Source organism: Sus scrofa, chromosome 7, assembly GCF_000003025.6.
Source record: "Sus scrofa isolate TJ Tabasco breed Duroc chromosome 7, Sscrofa11.1, whole genome shotgun sequence".
NCBI classification, from domain to species: domain Eukaryota; kingdom Metazoa; phylum Chordata; class Mammalia; order Artiodactyla; family Suidae; genus Sus; species Sus scrofa.
In genome coordinates, this window is record NC_010449.5 from 78,122,899 (window position 1) to 78,136,190 (window position 13,292).

The 13,292-nt window shown below is 45.8% G+C and overlaps 1 protein-coding gene across 5 annotated transcripts; it reads right to left on the bottom strand.

Annotated features, from left to right (window-relative positions):
- On the bottom strand, window positions 4,730-10,002 carry SLC39A2 (solute carrier family 39 member 2). Of its 5 annotated transcripts, none has more exons than XM_005658930.3 (5): window positions 8,627-10,002; window positions 8,304-8,434; window positions 7,729-7,779; window positions 7,156-7,282; window positions 4,730-4,883 (listed from the first exon to the last, which is right to left on the bottom strand). In XM_005658930.3, the coding sequence occupies exons 1-5, from the start codon at window positions 8,739-8,741 to the stop codon at window positions 4,816-4,818; spliced, it is 492 nt and encodes a 163-aa protein (XP_005658987.1). In that variant the 5' UTR covers window positions 8,742-10,002; the 3' UTR covers window positions 4,730-4,815.

Sequence of the window (13,292 nt, forward strand, 5' to 3'; positions counted from 1 at the left end):
GATGTTTGTTACAGAAAGGAGGGCAGGTCGTCTCAGTACATTTACCTACAAAGATAATACTGTTGGCAGGGTGATCTTCGGAAGTGGGAGCAAATTACATCTGTGTGTACTCGTGAGAGAGCTTGTGCATGTATCTGTCATGGAGGTGGTGTGTGAAGTGAATGGTGGCTGTGTGTGTTCCTCTCCAACAGATGTCTCTGTGTCTATAAGAAACCCAAGAGTTAGGTAGAGGGAGAGATGCTGTCTGCTGGGAGCAAGGGAGAGGGGCTTTGCTGTCCTTGACTGACCTCTCTGCTTTGTTGGTCCTGCACACTCTGGGTTAGCCCATGGGGACATAGTGCCCTCCTGTGGTGGATATGGTTCTTCCTAACTTTCCCCAGCTCCAGGTCCCTTCCTAAACCCCTCATTGTTCTTTGTGATTCTAGCTGTAGCTATGTAGAAGGGCCTGATACCACTGTCAGCAGTGATCTGTGTCAGCAGTGATCTGTGGCTCCCGCCCATTCTCGAGATTGGAACTCAGAGGATTGGAGGTGAAGTGGGGTGACTTCACAGAAGCTCAACCGCAAATGACCTCCTTTTTGTCTCTGCTTCAGGCTTTGGACTCTGTTTCTCTCTTCCTTTCATTCTCAGGGAATATTTCCCTAACTTTAGGGACAGAAGCCCAAGATAGCTAAGCAAACAAGCCATGGGAGGTGAATTAAAACTAGAAGAACAGGAGTTCCTGTTGTAGCTCAGCAGGTTAAGAATCCGACTAGTACCGATGAGGATGTGGGTTCAATCCCTGGCCTCGCTTAGTGGGTTAAGGATCAGGCATTGCCATGAGCTGTGGCATACATTGCAGATCCTACTCGGATCTCGATCCCGAGTTGCTGTGGCTGTGGTGTAAGCTGGCAGCTGCAGCTTCTATTCTGTCCCTAGCCTGGGAACCTCCATATGCCATGGGTGTGGCCCTAAAAAGCAAAACAAACAAACAAACAAAACAAAACACCAACTAGAAGTGATGAGAGCCTTGTGGTGTCAGTCTGAAAATTCTGGAACTGGTAAAAAGACATGAAAGGGTGATTCTCTAAAGGAGCATTCAAAACAGCAAAACTGCAGTAGGAGGGTTAGATGGTAAGTTTCAGAGAGTCCTCCTCTGAAAGGAAAACGCCAGAGTGGGAGGTGCCACTTTTCTAGAGAGATTTCTGGACTAACTGGAAAATGAGAGTCAATTCTGAGCAGAGGCCAGGGGTGTGGTCAGGGTAAACGGTGCCTGGAGTTTAAGGCGTTTACACCCTCTCTCCTCACCAGCATCAGAATTCCCCAAATTGGATAAATATACAGTAAGAGTAGAATGCTTTCTGTTTTTGATATTCAACAAGTCTAAAGATAGTAACTCAGAACAAGATTGAAATGAAAAAGAAATAATTGACAACAGGTGTTTTTAAGCATCTCCTCAGACTGGGATATGCATGTAAACCCTGTATGTACCCCTTTTGCTTCACTTTTCCTAGTGGCTGTGGGTTCCTCCCTCAGGTCAGTGGGGGGAATGTGAGAGTGTCTGGCTAGTTGGGACACTAACATGTACCAACCCACTCCAATTCTGAAAACCATTTCTTTTTTTCACTTTTTAAATTTAATTTAATTTTATTTTTGGTTTTTGTCTTTCTAGGGCTGCACCCAGGGCATATGGAGGTTCCCAGGTTAGGGGTCGAATCAGAGCTGTAGCTGCCGGCTCATGCCACAGCCATAGCAATGCGGGATCTGAGCTGTGTCTGCGACTTACACCACAGCTCACAACAACACCAGATCCTTAACCCACTGAGCAAGGCCAGGGATCCAACCTGCATCCTCATGGATGCTACTTGGATTTGTTAACCACCAAGCCATGATGGGAACTCCTTTTCACTCTTTTTGTTTTGTTTTGTTTCTTTCTTTTTTCCCAGGCTAGGGAGTTGAATCAGAGCTGCAGCTCCCGGCCTATGTCACAGCCACAGCAACGAGGGGTCCGAGCTGCATTTGTGACCTATGCCACAGCTCATGGCAATGGCGAGATCCTCCACTGAGTGAGGCCAGGGATCAAACCCGCATCCTCATGGATACTATGTCAGGTTCTTAATCCACTGAACCGCAACAGGAACTCCCTGGCAGCTGTTTCTTGTACTCTATCACCTAGAGTCAGGACCAAGGGACCATTTCCTCTGGAGAAAGAGGAAGGCCAAGTGGCATGAATTTTCTCACAAATTAGTCTGGAGCTCTTTGGTTTTTATTCCTGAGCATATCTTGTTCATGTATGTTGGTCTGTGGCTGGCCTCCCACCCATTTCCGGGGTATTCAATGAACTCCGGTTTCTCTTTGATGCTGTTCCCCATCTGCCTTTCTTCACAAATTATCACCTTATACTTGCAATAGCCAAACCCAATCCCTAGCTTGTAAGCAAGGAAAAGTGTGGAGCTCCAGAATGTTGCTTCAGAGAATCATTTATCGGTGCAAAAATGGAAAGCCGGCTCAAAGAGGGAAGGCAGATGGAAGTCTCATTTTTGTTGCTGTTTTTTTTTTTCTGTTTAAATATATATATGTATATATATATATATACACATATATACATGTGTAGGATGGAGAATGAGGGGTGGGAAAGAGGCCCAGGAGTTTAGAAGACTTGAAAATTGTTCCATGTACATTCTCTTGGACTATTCCAACTTGCTTCTCCTCTTATTCATTTTCCCAACCTGTGTATCTTTACTCCCATTATTATCTTTCAACTCTCATGATTCTAATTTTCTTCTGTTACAACCTATCTCCCAAGGCTAATCAAGGTTCAGTTCTGAATCTGGCTTCTAGTCGCCATGCCCCAGCTAACTCAGCTCTCCCTCCTGTCTTATTCCATTCTTCCACATTTCAAGCTCTCAGAAATCACATTCACTATCTGCTCCCTTAGAGACCTCCCAAGTTTCTCAATGGGCATTCATAGCTTTTGAAAATGATCAAGATTGTTCTTCTCCCTGATCCCAGTGTTCTCTCTATGCAGCATTCTCAAGCTTTCTTAAACCGATACAGCATGGTTCAAACTAAACATGGTTCCTGTCCTAGTCAGTAAGGTTCTTGGGAAAAGAAACAGAAATGGTGGTTGGAAGGATGGCTGAAAGCAGAGTAGGCTAAAGGGGAATCTAAAGGCTCCTGGGGTGGGAGGAGATAAAAAGTACATGACCCACCCATGCTTGAAATCTCCAGCCTCTCCTCATTGACCTCAAATGCTGATAGCATCAGTGACCCAGAAACATGAGGAGCCTTGGAGTCTAATGTGCTTCTTCTCAAGCCTCCTTTCTATAGTACAAATCCTCTGTATCAGAAATAGCTCCTTCACTTCCATATAATCATGTCCCTTCCAATTCCCCCTTCCAAAGTCCTGGCAAGGTCACTTGAGCTGAAAGCAGAAGAGAATCAATGTGTGGGGGAAGTCTTCTGTTTGCCCTATAGGTTTCTTTCTTTCTTTTCCTTCCTTCTTTCTCTTTCTTTCCCTTCCTCTCTCTCTCTCTCTCTCTCTCTCTCTCTCTCTCTCTCTCTCTCTTTTTTAGGGCCACGCCTGTGGCATATAGAAGTTCCCAGGCTAGGGGATGAATTGGAGATGCAGCTGGGGCTACACCACAGCCACAGCAATGCCAGATCTGAGCCACATCTGCAACCTACGCCATGGCTTGAGGCAATGACAGAAGGTTAACCCACTGAGCGAGTCCAGGAATCGAACCTGCATCCTCATGGGGATACTAGCTGGGTTTTTAACCTGCTGAGCCACATTAGGAATTCCAGATTTCTTTCTGACTCATGCCAAATGAGGCTGAGCTATCTGCAATGCACCAGCAGACATTTTCGTTCTTGGCTTCTCTTTGGGAATGGCCAACAAGAGACACTGGCAGTAGGTCAATGAGTAGAAGAGGAGAGTGAGGATGCTCCTCTGGCTTCCTCCTGATTGAGTCCCTGCAGGTTGGTTGTATCCCTCTACTAATGCCGCAGCTCTTATTGGTCGGCCCTCTGGTTTCTGGTAACTGCTCCTAGGTAACTGCATTGGTGTATATATATACATACATATATATATATATATATAATTTTTTTTGTCTTTTTGTCTTTTCTAGGGCCACTCCCGCAGCTTATGGAGGTTCCCAAGCTAGGGGTCGAATTGGAGCTGTAGCCTATGGCTTAGGCCAGAGCCACAGCAATTCGGGATCTGATCCACGTCTGCAACCTATACCACAGCTCACGGCAACGCCGGATCCTCAACCCACTGAGCAACTGAACCCACAACCTCATGGTTCCTAGTCGGATTCATTAACCACTGCACCACGAGGAGAACTCCCCTGCATCGGTGTTATTCAGCCCCAGGGATTGTGCCATCCCTTGCTGCTCTGTCTTAAGCCTGCCCACAGCTTTCCATACAATCCCTTTATTAAACTTGCCTCACTTATCCAGTGTGCCCTCTGCTTTCTTCTAAGACCCTAACATAAGACGGGGAGGGAAAGGTAAGGAAGAGAAGAGAATCTACATCTTGTACTTTTTCTTAGAATCATAGACACATGGGTTTGAAACCTAGCTAGCTATGTGATAAAGTTATTTAACTTTTCTAAATTCACTTTCCTAGACTTACCATAGGGATAATATCTACCTGACAGGGCTGGGAAGGTGAGAGAATATATGTGAAAGCAGTACCACGGTGCCAGGTGCTCAATGTAGAAATTCAATTATTACTACATATGAGTATATTCCACACGAGGGCATTTAATGCAGAAGAGAAAACAGAACAGGGTGGTGCTTCAGGGAAATTATTTCCTGTGTCAGATATTTTTATTTAGTTTTTCTTGAAGTTTGCCTTTGAAGCCAGGCATGGCAGGTGTACTCTGAGTTCAGGATTCCTGCAGAGGAGATGAAATCTTCTCAGGAATTTTCTCTCTCAGATCAAACAGCCTGAACCACTCCAGGTTCCCAGGAAAAGAGAATTTTATGGTAGCAACAGAGACAGCTCCTGGCACAGACACCAGAAGGGGTAGGAAGATACCCCCCAAGAGTCAGAAAGCAAGTTTTTATACACATTTTTCATGGTTTCTAAAGATAAATCAAACCTTAAACACTCTTTAACTCAGGTTTCCCAAGGCAGACATCTAAGATACAATCAGCTTGAAACTAGCCAGAGGAGAATAGTCCCTGTTTATGGTTTATGGAATGTCCGCAAGCAGTCTTAGCAGCGTCAGCAAGATTAATAAGTACATGACTACGTGCCCTTTCAAAAGTCAACCTCAACTGGGAGGGCCTCCGGGCTACCTACTAACCTGCCTAAGAAACACTATTACCTTCTCAATGAACCCTGCACAAGCTGGGTTTTTGAGGAGGTTGGTGTAGCTCAACTGATGGGGAGGGGAACGGGATGGACAGAAGACAAACTGAGACAGGAATGAAACGCAGGAGACCTTGACTTTGTTAAGGTCGCTGGGGCTTCCACACTGAAAATATGAGAAGAGGCAAACAGGTGAGTGGTTGAGCTCATGGGGTATAACTTCTCTTTCCCCATTTCTCCACTAAGTCTGAAATATTCCTCCATCTCATGGGTCAGGGGCTAGGCAATAGCCCTCCTGCTTCTCCTCAACTCCAGATAACCAGTTTTCCTATTTGTCCTTAGCAGTTTTTAAGAGAAGCAACACTTTGTATGAGTTACTTAAACCTCTAAGGGAGGAGAAGGAGCAGAAGGAGAAAGGATGGTCTACTGGGGAGGGGCTGGAGCCACCTCCGCAGGTGAGGAAGGCAGAAGGAAAGCCGCCAAGTTGTGAAAGACCAAGTAATCACCCCAGGCATTTATCTGGAGCCTTTCTTCCTCTTCAAACACACTGTTTCTTAATCCCTCAGCCCAAGGCAGCTGGAAAGAGACAGAGATTCAGAGAAGAGCTGGAGTGTCCCTGAAGCCACTCAGGGCTCAGCCCAAAACATAGGAACCAGGTGGAAATAGGTTCCACTTAGCCTTATCTCAAGAGTCTGTGGGAGGCTGAAAATAGGTACTAGGAGTAGAGTGGGTGTGGTTAGAATAGAAAAATAAAATCTAGATCCCCAATGTTTCTGTTTTTAAACCTCTTCTCCCTAAATGCTGAGAATTCTGGCGCTGTTTCTCAATACCTGTGCATAAAGTGGTAGTGGGTTGTTGGAACTTCAGCAATGCTCCCAAGTCTCGAGGAGCATGGCCTGCCCCTGAGAGAATGACTAGGGGCCCAGTTTCAGAAGATGAGACTGCATCCCACACTCATTCTTCCCATTCCCCACTCCACCATCTCCTGTCTGAGGCATCTCCTAGGTAATTGGGAGAAATGAAGTATAGCATGGCTGAAGGGGAAGGATAAAATGGACATTTTATTACACACAGTAGCACAAATGGGACCAGAATCAAATTCTGGAGTGATGGTCTTTATATCAATCCTGCATTTAAAAGGCACTCAACCGAAACATCCTTTTTCTCAGTCCTGCATGAGAAATGGCATCTTGTGTAGTGAGAAACTGGGATCCAGTTTGTGGGAAAGATGCCCGGTGAAAGTCACTTTGTTTCAGGGAAGAAATGTCTGAGGGTTCAAATCATTTGGGAGGCACCTCTTGGAGGTAGGGAGGTCATCTTAGGTCTATGAGAAAAGTTAGGAATCTCTCAGGCCCACAAGGCAATAAAGGCCATGAAGGCAAAACCAGCAGCTACACAGCCCCACTTAGCCAGAGGGCCTTCAGGACCTGCTAGCTCTCGGGGCAGAATTTCTAGGAAGGTGACATATAGGAAGGTGCCTGCTGCCACACCTTCTAACACAGCCTGGGCCAAGCCTTTCCCTCCTTCAGAGTCTCCTTGAAACACCACCAGCCCTAGGGCTAGGCCCAGGGGGGACATGAGAGCTAGTGACAATATGGAGAGAATGGCCCAGCATGACCCAGTGCCTATCTTTACCAGCCTCAGTCCCACACCAAACACCACGAGCCCCTTGTGAGCCAAGACAGCAAGACAGAGCTGCACGGTAGCTGCGACTGTTAGCTGCAGCCCCACTGCTAGACCTTCAAACACGGAGTGAAAGGAGAGTGAGAGCAAGAGGATGAGGGCTCGAAGGGGACTCTGTGAGGGTGAGGGTAGAGGTCCATGGCTGTGGAGTTCAAGGCCAGGAGCCATACCCCATTCTTGCTCCTCCACTGTTGATCTTCCAGCAGCCCCAGGACAGCACTGCAATACCAGTGACTCCAAAAAGAAGACAAAGAAGAAGCCTAGGGAAATGATGAGCTCTCCATAGGGATACTCCACCTAGGAACAGAAAGAGGGGCTGTGAGATGGAAGAGGAAGGGAAGAAATGCCATTGGATGGACACAGATTTGGGAGACTAAAGAGAATGGGAAGTGTGGTAATAGAACATATAAAAGGGGAATGAAGCCAAGAGTAGACATGGACATACAACAAGACGAATATCAGAGGGACTAAGGGAAACAATACAAACAGAGTTAGAAATATGGGGAAATGATGTGAAGCACGTCAAAGGGTCCAGAGAAAGAAGGGAAGTTAAGCAAGGGCTCCTTCTGGGGTCTCATAAGCCCAAAAGGATTGGGCTGTCTCCTCCTTTCCTCTGCAATGACTGAGCTGAGGAACAGAAGGGGTTCCTGGAATTCCAAAAACACTCCTTTCAAAAAGGTCTAGGTATGAAACGGAGTCACTGGTTCTCCCTACTCTCCAGAAGGGGTTGGCAGGATACTTACATTAGATGAATCAGCATCATCAGAAGAATTTCCCTTACTTTTTGTCCTGTTCTAAGGAGACAAAAATCACAAGTTAGATAAGAGAAAAAATAGCTCAGCTCCCTGTCCTATGCCTCCAGCTCCACCACTTTCCTTATTAAAACCCAATCTAACCTGTTTTTGTTTTTTGTTTGTTTTCTTTTTAGGGTTACACCCATGGCATATGGAGGTTCCCAGGCTAGGAGTTGAATCAGAGCTACAGCTGCCGGCCTACGTCACAGCCACAGCAACGTGGGATCTCAGCCATGTCTGTAACCTACACCACAGCTCATGGCAATGCCGGATTCTTAACCCACTGATCAAGGCCAGGCACCAAACCAACATCCTCATGGATGCTAGTCAGGTTCTTAACCCACTGAGCCAAAATGGGAATTCTTAGTCTGACTTTTTTCCATCATTCCACACAACAAAGAGCTGTCATCTTCCTTGTCCTTCCACCCGTGTCATTCGTGTCATTCCTTTCCCCGCTTTCTTCCTCTAGTTCTGTTCATCATTCTGACTTCACAACCATGCAGCTCAGCAACTCTGCTGCTCACCTGTATCACAAACTTCTGGATCTCTGACTCAATTCCCTCCAAGGCTTCAGCAGTCATGTGCATGAACCCTGCTCCCAGGAAAACACCTGCAGAAGTGCAGCCCAGGAGGCTGAGGATCCGGCGGTGACGACCTAATAAATAAAAAAAAGGAGTTACAATACAGTTGGCAATGAGGAGATACACACAGGTGATTAAAGGGCCACAGGCAGCACCCAATATCACAAGCTTGGGGATGGTGAGAGAATCAGAGCAAGATACCAGGAGAGGGTGAAGGGCTGAAGTCAGACTTAAATTATGGGGACAAAGATGTGGTAGGGCTGTACCTGTGGCTCTATCAGTCTGGAACCACTTGAAGCAGATGGGAATAAGACCACAGATTAGAGTGAGAACCAGCAGGGCAAACAGGCAGCCAATTTTTACTCCTAGTAGTGGCTCCATCCTTGGGGAACAGGATAAATAGAGGCCTCAGAATAAGGAATGGAGTTATACTCTTTGGAGCAAGAGGGGCGTCTTAGGTGGTCAAAGCCGGAGTATCCACTCTCCTGAGTTTCAAGGAAGCTATTGGGATCCTCTTTCTATTCCGTGTTGCCTCTTCTTGCACAGCCTTGCATAGCTGACTGAGGCCCAGCCCCAGCTTCCTGCCCATCCCCTACATGAAGGCCCCTCCCCTGGCTGACGCCTCCCAGAATTTAGAAACTGGAAACTCCAGACTCCCTGTCAGGCACAGCCTGGTGCTCTGTCTTCTCCTCTTCAATGCTATGACTAATCCAAGAGCTACGGACAGTCTTAGTTCACGCCTGGGGCTGTTCTAATCCAAAATGGGCGCCTACGGCAGCTACTTCACAGCTATTTTGTGTCGGGGACAACCTGGTCCTGTCTCACTCAGGACATTTGATCTAAACCTTCCGTACCCTCTCTACCCCACCTCAAGTCTTATAGGTTGACATGCTGATACCTGAACTGCACTCTTTCAGAGGGGATTTGGGGCCACTTGGGGTAAGGAGGAGGTGGGGCTGGAAAGTGGAGCTGCTACCACTCTGTGGGAACCTGTAGATGAGAGGACTCCCCTTTCCGGTAACCCCAGAAAAATAGCTCCAGGCATGGAAATGTCTAGAAGAAAATTGAGATTTCTAGTATTACAACACTGATACTATTATGACTTTTGACTATGCCTGTTCCCTGATATAAATCTTAGGAGAGGGACTGAGAGTTTTAAGATGGAGAAAGTTGTTCTATCTCTGAAACAGCAAGATCTAGGGGAAAACTGAGAAATGAACCACGTAAACTGAAGGCTCCTTCCTGCCACAAGGGTGGAGATGGAAGATTCAGGCCTGAGGAGAACCAATTCTTGAGGGAAATGTATAGACAAACTGAGGGAGCTGAGAAAGTTGGAGGGGAAGGAGGGAGAAAAAAATAGAAGCCAAGCAGCTGCAGATTCCCCTATTCAGGTGGCCTGCATAACAATCCTGAGACCTGTTGAGCCAGTTCTCAGGGAGCTGGGGGAGGCCTTCTTCACTTCCCCAGATTATCTCCAGGACTTCCTGGGAAATGGGGGGCTCTAGCAGAAGCCACAGTATTTTCACAGAAGAGGGCGAGCTGGAGATTTATGTGGGAAGATTGTTGCTGAAACTCAGCCTCTGTCCACCAGGCCCGAATAGAAATGCGGAGACAGAGTTTTGGATGAAAGAGAAAAAAAAAAAACAGCTTTTTTTGCTTTGCCAGGCAAAGCAGGCCATGGAAGGCTAATGCCTTAAAGATTGTTTTAATTTTTCACTGGGAAGAACTGCAGGGAGTTTTATAGCAAAAAGGAGAAAAACAGGCTTTCAGATAGGTATCAGGATTAGGGCAAACATGCATTCTTCTTTCTTTGGGGGAATCTTAGTCACTGAAGCTGGTGTTGGAGATCTTGGCATGATCGTGGTGGTGGTCTCCTGGGTTACTGCCTAGAATAACAGTACTTGCAAAAGGGCATATCAATCAGAGATTAGAACAAACTAGGAAAGTTCCTGAAAAACATCACGTGCTAATAATCTTTAACCCACAAGCAATTGTGCTCCGGGTGCTTAATCTTTAGCTTATGAGCGATTGTGTTTAGGGTGCAATTAAGGGTGCAATTAAGCCGTGGAAGGCTAATGCCTTAAAGATTGTTTTAATTTTTCACTGGGAAGAACTGCAGGGAGTTTTATAGTAAAAAGGAGAAAAACAGGCTTTCAGATAGGTATCAGGATTAGGGCAAACATGCATTCTTCTTTCTTTGGGGGAATCTTAGTCACTGAAGCTGGTGTTGGAGATCTTGGCATGATCGTGGTGGTGGTCTCCTGGGTTACTGCCTAGAATAACAGTACTTGCAAAAGGGCATACTGACCAGAGATTAGAACAAACTAGGAAAGTTCCTGAAAAACATCACGTGCTAATAATCTTTAACCCACAAGCAATTGTGCTCCGGGTGCTTAATCTTTAGCTTATGAGCGATTGTGTTTAGGGTGCAATTAAGCTAGGGAGAAGCACAAGGAAGGGCTCTAAGCTGTTCAGTTTTTAAGTATTCATTTCTAAAAGAGGCATAAGGAATATAACTTTTCTCTTAGATGTGTAAGTTGCCTGTGTCACTATGTGTATCCCTTGAGAGGGGACCAGGATCCTGCCCCAAGGCTGTACTATTGTTTCTTGACTGTTCCTCCCTTGGCTCTGCATCCCCTTCCTTCCCTGCTCAGCAACTGTCTGAACCTGCCCCTTGGAACTCAGGGAAGGCCAGGGAGGCTGAATGAGGCCCATTTCCTAACAACAAGAAATGGGGGACCCAGAAAGGCATTTGTGCCCAGGAGCCCCACAGGGCCCTGCTTGGTTAGATTCCCCGTTTTCTTTGATACTCCTCAATCTTGAAGAGAACAGGTTTTGGGCAAGAAAGTGAATAAGCATTTCAGGTAGAGACGTTAATCATAAACTCAACAAAGGAACTCAGTTTTAGGTGGACTTGGTCTTAAATCCCCACTTCATTTTATCTTTCCTCAAGTTTTCCAGGGAACAGGGTGATAACTGCTCTTGCTACTTCCTGCTGAAACTGGACAGAGTCCTACCTCAACTTGGGGAATGGACACGGAAGTAGAAATATTCCAGAGGAGTTCCCATCGTGGCTCAGTGGTTAACGAATCTGACTAATATCCATGAGGATGCAGATTCGATCCCTGGCCTTGCTCAGTGGGTTAAAGATCCAGTGTTGCCGTGAGCTGTGGTGTAGGCTGCAGACTCGGCTTGGCTCCCACATGTCTGTGGCTGTGGCATAGGCTGGCAGCTACAGCTCCAATTTGACCCCTAGCCTGGGAATCTCCACATGCCATGATGCGGCCCTAAAACGTAAAAGCAAACAAACAAAAAAAGAAATATTCCAGAGTTCCAAGTCTTGGATCCAAATCTTCTACGATTAAGACTTCAATCCCTTGACCATTTTGATGCAATAGACCCAGTTAGAAGTAGGAATGACAACTGGAACTTTAATAGACAAAATAGATCTCATTCCCTGAGGAATTCAGGAGAATTAGCCAGACACCCAGTCTGGAACTTTCACTTTGGGGAGACCTTACGGGAAGCTAGTTGTCTACTTTTATCTAAGTAGGTTTTAATTTCCAATGTGGTATTAACACATACGTAACAGGAGCCACTGGCCATTACATATCTCCTTTTTTCTGCTAATGTCTGATCTAAAACAATTTCATTGTCTGAAAATTTAATAGTTACAAGAGGATACCTTGAAACCATGAGGTTGCAGCTACCAGCTGCCAGCAGACTTTTTTTTTTTTTGGTCTTTTTGCCATTTCTTGGGCCACTCCCACGGCATATGGAAGTTCCCAAGCTAGGGGTCCAATCGGAGCTGTAGCTGCCAGCCTATGCCAGAGTGATAGCAACGCAGGATCCGAGCCACGTCTGCAACCTACACCACAGCTCACGGCAACGCCAGATCCTTAACCCACTGAGCAAGGCCAGGGATCGAACCCACAACCTCATGGTTCCCAGTCGGATTCGCTAACCACGAACGCTAACCGTCGTTCCCACGACAGGAACTCCAGACATTTCTTTAAGAATGGGTGTTGGCATCCTAAGTCTGACACAGCTGAGAAAACTCAAGTTCCCAGCAATAGAAGGACTTGCCTGAAATCACAATCATAATGCCATTTAGCACTACTTTTTATAAAAAAGATTTTTATTTTTTCTATTATAGTTGATTTACAATGTTCTGTCAATTTCTGACATACAGCAAAATGACTCAGTCATACACACACACAAATACACATTCTTTTTCCTTACATTATCCTCCATCATGTTCCATTAGAAGTGACTAGATATAGTTCACTGTGCTATACAGCAGCACTTAGCATTACTTTGGATGTCTGAACCAGAGCTACTCCGTTTTGACTCTTAATAGTATTTTTCCTTAATGTTCAAGGCATATATTACTGTTAATGAATTTACTGCTTTTCTAGATACAAGGAGATACAAGAACTAGGCTCATAAAATTGTTTCCTAAAAATATCTAACTATCTGAAGATCTGTTTTGCCAGTTTTCCCAGAGCACAGAGTGCCTCACTCCTGATCTCTGCCCTGAGCTCTTACAGGGGCTGTTGAGGGTCAGCAGCTATAGTGGCTTATGATTCAGTCCATGTAGAGGCAGATGACAAGTGCCCATCTCCAGTTTGCAGGGCTCCCCCATGGTCATATATTCGACCATAGTTTTGGGTGGCATCTCACAACCATTTTGTCCCACACTGCTAGGAATGCTCATTCCCAGGTCTGGCAAAGATTTCATTGATAGGCCACTGAATGTGCTATTACTGCACTAGGCCTTATTAATAGTAGCCAAAAGTCTCTGGACCACCCATCTTACTAATCTGTTATTGTCCAGGAAAATATTCCCTCTTATTGCAACTTCCTATATCAAGAGTTACACTATTACAATCATTGATCTGGTAAACAACTATATATTTGATCAACTGTTAC